General features: G+C 44.7%; 2 protein-coding genes across 3 annotated transcripts in view; one reads left to right on the top strand and one right to left on the bottom strand.

The window, feature by feature from the left end:
• trpa1a (transient receptor potential cation channel, subfamily A, member 1a) overlaps positions 1–2,237 on the top strand; it is a 14,686-nt gene extending 12,449 nt beyond the window's left edge. Inside the window, exons 25-28 of the mRNA XM_083689879.1 lie at positions 33–101; positions 314–415; positions 674–780; positions 1,075–2,237. Coding sequence (XP_083546005.1) covers positions 33–101; positions 314–415; positions 674–780; positions 1,075–1,282 — 486 coding nt within the window. The 3' untranslated portion in view covers positions 1,283–2,237. The remainder of the gene's footprint in view (positions 1–32; positions 102–313; positions 416–673; positions 781–1,074) is intronic.
• On the bottom strand, positions 1,997–8,593 carry dnajb6a (DnaJ heat shock protein family (Hsp40) member B6a). 2 transcript variants are annotated; one of them, XM_083689880.1, is made up of 10 exons: positions 8,455–8,593; positions 7,457–7,553; positions 7,016–7,125; positions 6,632–6,697; positions 6,315–6,425; positions 5,429–5,572; positions 4,950–5,175; positions 4,364–4,434; positions 2,393–2,644; positions 1,997–2,124 (listed from the first exon to the last, which is right to left on the bottom strand). In XM_083689880.1, the coding sequence occupies exons 2-10, from the start codon at positions 7,519–7,521 to the stop codon at positions 2,060–2,062; spliced, it is 1,110 nt and encodes a 369-aa protein (XP_083546006.1). In that variant the 5' UTR covers positions 7,522–7,553; positions 8,455–8,593; the 3' UTR covers positions 1,997–2,059. The 2 variants fall into 2 exon arrangements, with proteins under 2 accessions (XP_083546006.1, XP_083546007.1); XM_083689881.1 differs by lacking the exons at positions 1,997–2,124; positions 2,393–2,644 and having other exon boundaries at positions 3,438–4,434.
• Between the last annotated feature and the right edge of the window lie 2,378 nt (positions 8,594–10,971).

Here is a 10,971-nt window from a genome sequence, read left to right on the forward strand (position 1 = left end):
ATTAACATGAATACATTTGTGTGTGACCGTAGATTGGTTTGGCTGTTGGTGACATCGCAGAGGTGCAGAAAAACGCTCTCCTGAAACAGATCGGAATGCAGGTGGGTCTGGAATGGTTCTGCTTCAAGCATGCTCAAACTTTATTGACATGAACATTCTATGCAAAGGACACTCTACACACACACACACACTCACTCACACACACACACACACACACAAGACATAAACATCAATCTAGTTCAAACTCCTCACTGTACCTTAGTTTGACTTTGGTTATGGATCAGTGCATTTCAACCTGTTGTCTATTCCACAGATTGAGCTCCACACGAGCCTGGAGGAGAAGCTTCCATATTGGTTCATGAAGAGGGTGGACCAGAAATCTGTTAGAGAGTATCCAAACAAGGCTTGTGGAAATGTGTGTGCTGTCCACAGACGTCCAGACTTATGTGGCTATTCTTAATGTGTGGGAATCTCCCTCTGGCAAAAAACTGTCGATTACATTGTGGGTTGTCATTTAAAAAAATAATATATATTTTACCAAAGAAGCAAAGACTCAAACACAGTTTTAAAAGGATTTTAATACAGGATTATTTTTCAATTGATCTTTAGAGCGGTGAATCAGTGAGTTCAAATAATTGCCAACCATCAATCTCCATTGACATTTCTCTGACAGAGATTGTACTCTTTTATGGGTATGGAAAGTGAGGTGGGAACTCTTCGCCACTGTACGTCTCCCCAGTACACCCCTCTGGAGAGGCAGATCAGCAAGCAGAAGTACAGGTGAGGGCCTAGCCACCCAATCTTATGCTCCTACACTCAAATCACACACACACACAATTTCATACGTGTGCTTGAACACTTTATAAAAAGACAAAACAGCCACTGAAAACAACTACACAAACATGAGCATGATCTTGTTAGTTTATGGTTATCTAAAAGCCTATCATCAGTAAATTGTATGTCAATCCGTTCTACTAAGTAAGTCCTCGTTCTTTTGAGTTGTACATACTGTAGATCATTATGCCATCTCTCCATCCATCTCTCCATCCATCCATCCATCCATCCATCTTCCAGGTTGAAGGAGATGTCTCACGTCATTGAGAAGCAGCACAACCTGCTGAAGCTGATCGTCCAGAAGATGGAGATCAGCTCCGAGGCCGAGGACCGCGACGGTCCTCAGCGGTTCGGGGGCGGTCACAGGGAGACCCCCTCTGGCCGCACTCTGTCTCGCGTGACCAGTAGATGGGATGCCCTGTTGAAAGCTGTGGCAGCCAGAGAGTAACAGGCCTGGGTTGACTAGGAAGGCTAGATTCCAATCTGGCAGAAGGGACCTGTGCAGGGCACTGATATGGGCTTATTGAATCTCTGCTGTGTTCAGGTGAATGGGGGCAGGTTGTAGGACCTAGAGAGTAGGGAAGGAAGACTGGAATCCACCCATATGTCGAATACTGTCAAATACTTGAGCTCGGTTTGATTCAGTTTTCCCTGGCTGGTACAAGCTGGAACCGATCGACTAGGCCAAAAAGTGGAAACTCAGAAACTCATCTCAAATACTAACATGAGTTGTTTAACAGGTATTTGACCCGGGTCTGTAACAGCTACAGCCGATATGAAATGTGTACAACCTCTTCTAATAGAGCAGCTATATATATAACAGTGCTCTGTTAGGACAAGTGCCACAGCTTAGACTAATTGAAATTGTACAGTTTGTATGGTTTCCAGAATAATTTGGTCTCTCATTATGGTAATGCTCTGTCTGTCTGTCTGTTGTTGTTTTTTTTTTTCTTCATTTGGTTGTTATAGAATATTAAGTATTGCAGTCAGGATTCTAAAATGATTTGTGTGCCTGCTTGCTGTCGCACTTTGACCTCCACATATTCAAGTGTCCTTCCAACATCATTATAGAACTATAGCCTATCGTAAAAGTGGATGAATTAAATGTCCGGTTACGGTTACGACTCTGTGCTGATGTGTGTGTGTATGTGTGTATGTGTGTGTGTGTGTGTGTGTGTGTGTGTGTGTGTGTATGTGTGAATATGTGTGAATATGTGTGTGTATTTCATGTTTTTCTCTTCTTGGTATCCTCTGTGGGCACTGGTCTCTTCCTCTTCATGTCTCTGTGTCCTGAGAAGACAAACATACTATAAAGTAAAGTATATATCAACAGTATGTAACATAAGTACAAGTTGTCTGACTGTTTTCCCACTACAATCAATAAATCAATTACATCACGTTGATCATTATTCCTTGTCATTATTTCTTCCACTTTTCAACTACTAAGTATTGTTTTGCTCCTATGCTACAGTTATTGTACCTAAGACTACTTCAGGCGTGTAAATAAAGTTGTTTTTATTCAAATCTTATTTCCGAGTGTGCAAGAAAGGGTTCCAACCTGGGCTCCGCCCCTCCTCTGTGTCTCCGGGGAGACTGTGGGAGGAGCTGTGGGGGGAGGAGGAGGAGGTCTTTGGGTGAGGAGGATGAGGCAGGTGCTGGGAGGTGTGTGATGCTGGGTGTCTGCCCCTGTCCCCTGGGGCTGTGGAGCCTGGGGTAGTATGAGGAAGAGGAGGAGGAGGAGGGAGGGGTCTGGAGGAGTGTGCTGGTTGTTGTCTGCGCCCATCAATGGCGCCTGTGGTACTAGGCTGTCCTGGGGTGGGGGAGAAGGATGGGAATGTTATCGGTTGGGGGGAGGGTAACCTGTGGTAACCTGGCTGTCTTCATACACCCTCTACTCTCCACTACATCTCCATAGACATACAAGGGGAGGACAACTCTGGCCCGCAGTCCCGCGTTGCTGACAGAACGGGGTCTACTCAATATAAGGCACATACTGTTCTACATCTGGAGTGAAAGACTGAGATTTGATCACCTCACAACAATGGCAAGAGGATCCAACTGAGACTTTGTGTGTGCAACTCTATATCATGTAGCTTAGCCTAAACAATTGTATGTACTACGGTAGAAATCGGAGGACGGGTTCATTGTCATGCGTGGAACGGAATGAGACGCATTACAATGAGCCCGTCCTCTGATTTCTACCTCCGCCGGCCTCCACTGATGTACCACAATGGTCAAATTGTCTGTCAAAGACATCAGCGTAACTCTGTGGGTCAAGTTCACATGTCACACATGGGCAGAGACGTTTATACACACGAATCTGCGCGGCGGCGTGGCAAGCAGAAAGGCATGGAAACACTGCCATCTACTGACAAAGACTTCATTAGATGAAGACTATGAAGTATTATATTTTCATTACAGAACACGGCAAGGATATGTCATGCAAGAGGAAAAAGATTAAAGCCCATAATGCAGTTAGTATTAGTGCTAGCATGCACGGAAGACTCTCTCTGGTTAGCCAAGCCACTGCTCTACCTCCCAACTCATCTAAGACAAGTAGTTTATTCCCTTAAGAATGAAAACAGCACACTCAAACCCAAGACTGCCACATCCCCCAAAAAAGGATGAAATTCATATTTATTGATTTCAAATTGTTTTACAAAGTACACAAAATTCCTTGTATATTCATATATCATTTATATAATGAATCCGTAGTTTGTGCATGGTAATGCGATCATAACATTAAGACTCAACATTTATTGGCATACATGCTTAAAAGAACAAAACAAAAAAACAAACACTTGGTATTAGAACAAATTAAGTAGCATTATCAACACAATCTACCAGAATTTACAAATGACATGTTACTAACAAAGGTTAGACAAGCATTCTGATCGTAAACAGAGTTTGTAAAGCAAGGGGGGGGGGGGGGGGGGTTAGGCTAAGTTTTTTCCAGTTCAACACTCTATTCAATATCCAGATGAAAAAAGCAAGGTCATGCTTTATCCAAATGCACAATGCGTTCCTTGTCCAAAAACACACTAACGAAGGCAAAGCGCCCATGGAGAGAGAGAGAGAGTGATGAGAGAGAAAGAGAGAGATGAGAGAGAGAGAAAGAGAAAGAGAGAGAGAGAGAGAGAGAGAAACTGCGACAGAGCGGAGTGCATACAGAAAGACAATACAGTACTTTTAACATAAGAAATTCTCTGGTCCTAAATCACACCATGGTCCCAAACAAACGCAGGTAAAACACCATCCTGAGCCAGTTATTACTCACACAGCTCCATCTTATAAATACATTAACAAAAAAATGCATAGAAAAATTATCATCTATCTAATAATGGACACTTTTGAACTACCTACAGACACGCCCGACAGGGGAAAAAAATAAAATAAAAGACCAAATAAAAACAGAAGTACATACACCCAAACAATGGGAACATTGTTTTATTGAGCTCAAGTTTGTGCTGGGTAAAGCTCCAGGCTAGGAGACTCTACTTGCTATCCAGCCGTAGTGGTTGTTCCTTACCATTGATGGTTAAAGATCTTAACTGTCCATCTTCCTCCACCTCCACCCGCTCCTGTCCGTTCTCCACAATTCTGAAGGAGGGAGGCAAGAGAGAGGGGGGGTGGTCGTGAGATTCCGAAAAACTGACAAACTTGAAGCAAGTCGCTCTGAGAAGTATGTCAACGTTTGTGAACTTCCATAGAAGAATGTATATGCCTTTTATCTGACACTTTTATCCAAAGCGACTTACATTGCAATGAGTGCATACATTTATCAGTATATATGGTCCCAGCGGGAATCGAACCCACAACCTAAGCGTTGTTAGAAAAAGAAGAAAAAAACATTTCCTTCTTCTAGCATTGTGACTGCCTATGGTCCCTGGTCTGAGTATTGATTACTTTATCTTATGATGATTGATGGATAGATGATTCACTTACTTAAACAAATGTATATGCTGTAAGTTGCTTTGGATAAAGGCTGCTAAATGCCATGAATGTAAATGTTAGCGCCATGCTCTACCAACTGAGCCACAGAGGATCAAAACCAAAACACAAGATCAACAGAAGGAACAGTTTCACAGTGAGGTGAGAGAGAGACGAGGTTGTACCTTTTGGTTGTAATTTTCCTGCCGTTGATGAATTTGGTGGAGGTGGACACGGAGCGGAAGTTACCCCCCATCCCTCCTCCGCCCCCGCCCCCGCCGCCAAAGGAGGAGGAGGAGAAGGACGTGAAGCCGCCGCCGCCGTGGCCCCCGCCGAGATGACCCATGTGATTCATATGACCCATATGGCCCATGTGACCCATTTGACCCATGTGTCCGAACGTGGTGAAGCCTGTCAAGGAACACAGAGAGGGAGCGAGAGCGAGGGGGAGAGAGAGAGAGAGAGAGAAAGAGAGAGGGGGGGGGGGGGGCAATGAGTGCATTCGAGGTACACGTCTGTACAGAAATATACTGAAGGATCTATACATCTACATACTACTCTAGGAAGGCATTGTGAATATCGTCACACAGCCATGGAAATAAATGCATCAATGCATCTCAATGAGACACACAGACACCTGGGACCGCTGGTCCGGGTCTCTTACCTGGATCAAAGGCTCCGAAACCTGCGCCGAAGGGAGGGAAACCACCGAACCCGCCGAAGAACGGACCCCCCGTCCTGCTCCTGCTCACCCCTCTGGAGTGCCTCCGGCCCCCACCGAAAAACTCATCACCAAACGGATCACCACCTGCCAGAAGAGAGGTGGATGGGGGATGGGGGAGGGAGAGAGAGAGAGAGAGAGAGAGAGAAAGAGAGATAGAGAGAGAGATTTTAGTCTCAGAATATCAACCCAGGTTATTGTACTGTCCTGGCTTGTAAATGCATCTCACTCATCCATTAATACTGTGCTGTCTATTTATATGGTGTTATGTTCATTGTTGCGAGTGTCTGAAAACCATTTGGGGATCAATAAAGGGCCTTACACCTCATCTCTTATCTGGTCTACGACCAACCCTTCACGGCACTGATAAAGTATGGGGTTCTCCTCCTCTCCTCCTCTCCCCTCTGTCCTCCCTGCCCTGAGAGCGTCCACCACTGACTGATGGTCTGTCTCTCCAGCTCATGAATCTCCCTCGGAGAACCGCTCAGTCATCTACTTTCGGTTCAACATCACTTCCAACCATTGGCACCGGCAGTGACAGCCAGTCGGCCAATTAAGGGGGAGTTTCCTGAGAGCTTTGTAGCAGCGTTATATATGATCATCTTCAGTACGTAGTAGTCGATGAAAGATTGGGAAAAATGATCTTGGCGCTGAGAAACTGTCAGGTCACTCATCCAAGACTGACAGATGGTAGGGCGTCGTGACGTTTTCTGACATGTCATAAACAAGGAACTGAAACAACAGAACAGGACGGACACACAGCGTTATACACATTTATGGTCAATGTACTGTACCTTCCAGGAGTGGTTTCACTGAAAACTACACTCACCAAAGAAATCAGCAAACGGATCTCGACCCCCAAAGAACTCCCTAAAGACGTCTTCTGGGTTGCGGAACTGGAAGCCTTGGCCGAAGTGATCGCCATTGTGGTAGGGTCCTCCTTTAAATGACATCACAACAGACAGGACATGACCAACAGTAATACTGCCATCAGTGGACATCATAAATACCGGTTTAGGAGAGACATTTTTTTTTGGGCCATTTTCCCCACTATAAACATGATACAGGTTCCACCACAAAAGGACTGTAATCATTTCAAAAGGTCCAATTTATCAACTAGGGGTTTTAATCTTCAAAGGAACGTACCTCCGCCTCCGTTGTTTGCCGACAGGCCTTCTTTGCCATAGCGGTCATACGTGGTCCTCTTGTTGGCTATGACAGAATGTGAACGCATCAATTCACACTTTCAACTTTTTGAACCTGTCTTATTCAGAAATGTAACTTTCTTTTTGTTTTGTATGTGTCGTTCTTATCGTTGTATCCTTTGTGTGTGTGTGTGTGTTTTATCTATTCTACAGTGTATTGTGACCATGTAAAATGCACTTTAACTTAATAAACTTAATTAACTTAAACAATTCCTTAAGCCTGAGGTGCACTTCAATCATCTAGTCCAGCACGCTGGATGGGCACCAAAGCAGTGGGGTTTGCATTATTTGTATTACAAACCATCCGCAGTAAGTCAGAACTCACCATCTGATAGAACTTCATAGGCCTCAGACAACTCTTTGAACTTTTTCTCTGCTTCCTCCTTGTTATCAGGATTCTTATCTGGATGCCATTTCAGAGCCAGTTTTCTGTACCTGGAGGTAGGGAAATACATGTAAAGGGAAATGGACATCTCGTGATACGGAGAGTAGCCGTAATCAGCAGTCTAGCCTTCTACATCAGTATACTCTACTGAACTACCCGCTGGGACCATATATACTGAAAGATGTGTGCACTAACTGCAATGTAAGTCGCTTTGAATAGAAGCGTCAGCTAAATGGCTTATATAAATACACGTGAAGCAATTCTGACAGAAGATGAAATTAAATGAAATGGTGATGTCAACAGCTGTCTCAGCATTAATTGTACTACTACACACACCACTGTACACCAGTACTCTCGACAACAATACACTTTTAAACTTACGCTTTTTTAATGTCTTCTGGAGACGAATGTCTTTGCACTCCTAATATCTGGTAGTATTCCACCATGGTCTTGTAGAACTTGCTCCCAACTTGTCAACCTGTAAAAAATAAATAAATAATAAAAAATAAAAAAGAGTCTTTCTTTGACTTTGCTGCAGTACCTGTGCACTTGGCCATTCCTCCAAGACAGGACCAAACCTTAGAAGTAGCACAAAGCATCAACACACCTAGCCAAAGACGCCTCTGCTGATTCAGCGGCTATATTCTGCATACCTAACATGCACAGTACATCCAACGAAGTATGCAGAGGCTTAGGCAGCGCTGCCCCGGGATATGGGTTAATCCAAGACTCTTCCTGGGCAGTTTGTTTGGTAACCTGCTCACTATGTCTGTCTGGGACTGTGAGTGACAGCTGGGGCGTAGGGGCTCAGGAGGGAGGGGACAGCAGGTCAACCGCTCTATCAATTAATACAGGTCTTACGGAGCCAGCTTAGAGGAAGGCAGCATGCGGTAGCGGTACCCATCATTTCATTATGACTGACTTTAACTGCTGACAACAACAAAGTGGAACACAGGTAGCTTACTAAGCTAACCGGAGCTATTTGTTGACCAAAAGAGCATAGCTGGCTAATCAGCCCTCGTCAGCTGGAGGTGGTTCTCAGACACGCCGCATCATCATTGTTGATATGCAGTGTGGCGAAGTTGTGAAAACATAACAAGCCACGGTGATGTGCAGGCTGGCTAAAACCTATGTCTGTGTGGCTTGATAATACCGAGGCAAATGTTTCAAACCTCTCTGGCTGGCTAATAACACAACAGTTCGTGCCCCCCCATCAAGAAATGTTAGCTACTCCTGCTAACAAAGGCTAACAAAATACATCATCAGCTACCTTGCGTAGCTGTCAAATGCTAAGCATCAGCTAAACCTGGCTAGCCGTCCTCGGTTTCAGTATCAAAGGGATATTGGCACCTGCACACTGCGAAACGTGGTGAAATTACCTTGCTCTTCGGCTGTCCCAGTTTCCCCTTCTAAACTGATATCTCTTCGATATCCCCCTCGGTAACCAAGGGTTATTCTAGAAAATACGAGATGCTTCACAATTTTTTCATGAAGAGCAGACTGAAGAGCTTGTTTGTAGCTAAACCTGACGTCACGTCCTGTTAGAGATCTCTTCTTCGTTTGGGTTTAGTGGTGATGGCTAATCCTTCAGTTGGCGGTTTGGCGCCACCTACCGTACTGAAGTGTGTAACACAAGGCCAAATCATAGACGTAGGACCAGAGCACTCCATGTAAGGGTACAGCTTATTTTGTGGAATTTGATGGCTGTTGACAAAGCTTATACCACTCGAACTTTCTGCATATAGTAAAATATAATAGAATAAAATTATCCTTAGGGGCCCTCAGATGGTGGGTGCTCACAAGTTTGCACTGAGATTGCATGGGTTCTAGGGGCAAGTGTCATTGTGTCAAATGAGTGTAGTTAGTTTACTTGGAACTGTTTGTAAAGTCAAAGGTTAAAAGTAAAAGTCAAAAGTCATAGCAAATAGCCATAGACAGTCCTCAGCCATAGGCGAATAAACATCACTATATTGACCTATATCAAATATTGTCTCCATTGCTTTCTATTTTATAAACAATCATCAACATTTTCTGTTTAAAAACCTCATACATGGCCCCCCCTCCCCCCTCTTCCCCTCTTCCCCTCTTCCCCATCCCCAAACCAAAACAACTCCAACCCAACCCTTCCCTCAGCTCCTCAAGTAAGCTCCTCATCTCTAGTCATTAAATAACATCTCATAAGAAAGTAGAGTCAGAGTCAGTCTGGATAATCGATTCTGCCATCCTCCGTCGCTCACAGGCCTATAAATAGACCCAGTCCTGGTGCTGCATTAGTGAAGGGGAGGTCTGATTGGACAGATGAGGTCTGATTGGACTGCATCGGCTGTGTGAAAGTACTTCGACCTCTTGTAATGAGAACTATTATTACCCCCGTGGCTAGCTAAAACAGTGACCGAGACCTGTGCTAAACCGAGACAGGCTGATGTGAAAGAGAACTCATTGTCCATTTATCGTAGCCAAAAAACGACAACAACAAAAACAAGAGATGTCAACATTATGACATTTTCATCAACAGTGTAAGTTCACGATGAGAATCCCAAGGTTGCTCTTAACCGATTCATAATTTCCCGTTCAATCAGTCAATGCTGTGAGGAGAGAAGGGCGTGAATAAAGCCTGTCGGAGAGAAAGATTGCAGGGTGAAAGTCAGGAGGGCTTTTTATAGACACTGCCTTGAATGAATAGCATCAAATGAGCTGGAAAGTCATATTGGAATCCTGTATTAGGACGTCCTATTAGGCCTGACAGACAGACAGACAGACAGACACACCGACAGACAGACAGACAGACACACCGACAGACAGACAGATAGACAGACAGACAGACAGACAGACAGACAGACAGACAGACAGACAGACAGACAGACACACCGACAGACAGACAGACAGACAGACAGACAGACAGACAGACAGACAGACACACCGACAAACAGATAGACAGACAGACACACCGACAGACAGACAGACAGACAGACACACCGACAGACAGACAGACAGACAGACACACCGACAGACAGATAGACAGACAGACAGACAGAGAGAGAGAGCAAGTGAGAGAACGAGAGAGAGAGGGAGAGAGAGAGAGAGAGGGAGGGAGAGGGAGAGAAAGAGAGAGAGAGAGAAAGAGAGAGAGAGAGAGAAAGAGAGAGAGCGAGAGAGCGAGAAAGAGAGAGAGAGTGCGAGAAAGAGAGAGAGAGAGAGAGAGAGAGAGAGCACTAGGGAAGGAGCAAACGGGGTCAGAGCAATTCTCTTTCCACCTTGGAGGAACAGAATTAAACCATTTCAGTTTATGACTCTGTGCAGTTACATTGAGGAATGATGTGTTTGATACCATTCCTCATTCCTTTCCATGCATTACAATGAGCCCATCGTTCCAATGTCTACCTCCACCAGCCTCCACTGACACCAGCATACAATGTTATTATGCCTGATCGGATTGTAGTCTGAAGAATGGTGATGCCTCTTAAGTTAAGTAGGTCCAACTTTAAACCAGTAGCTCTGTGACTGTTAATAACCTGAGCTAGTGTAGTGTCCTAGTAGTCCTACTCCTGATGGGTGGGCTAGCTCTGCCTGAGACGTGTAGAACAAAACATGTAACCGTCGCTCTCAAACTTGTAGGATGTCCTCTTGGTCTAGCGGTAGACGCCTGGGTCCTCCATGCAGAAGACGCAGGTTCAAGCCCGATTAGTCAGATCATAATGCAGCAAATCCTGTCATCCTGTCAAGTAGTTCTCTTTCTCTCAAACTTTGGATAAGAACTAGCTGATTCCTTTAAACTTATTTGGGGGGAGGGAGGAGAAGAAATGTGTGTGGGGGGGGAGGGGTGGGGTGGGGTGGGGTGGGGGGGCGGTAGCTTTAGCTATTGATTGATCCCTCTTCATATAGTACCTTTGGGAGAT

This window comes from Argentina silus (assembly GCF_951799395.1).
Source record: "Argentina silus genome assembly, chromosome: 18".
Taxonomy (NCBI): Eukaryota; Metazoa; Chordata; class Actinopteri; order Argentiniformes; family Argentinidae; genus Argentina; species Argentina silus.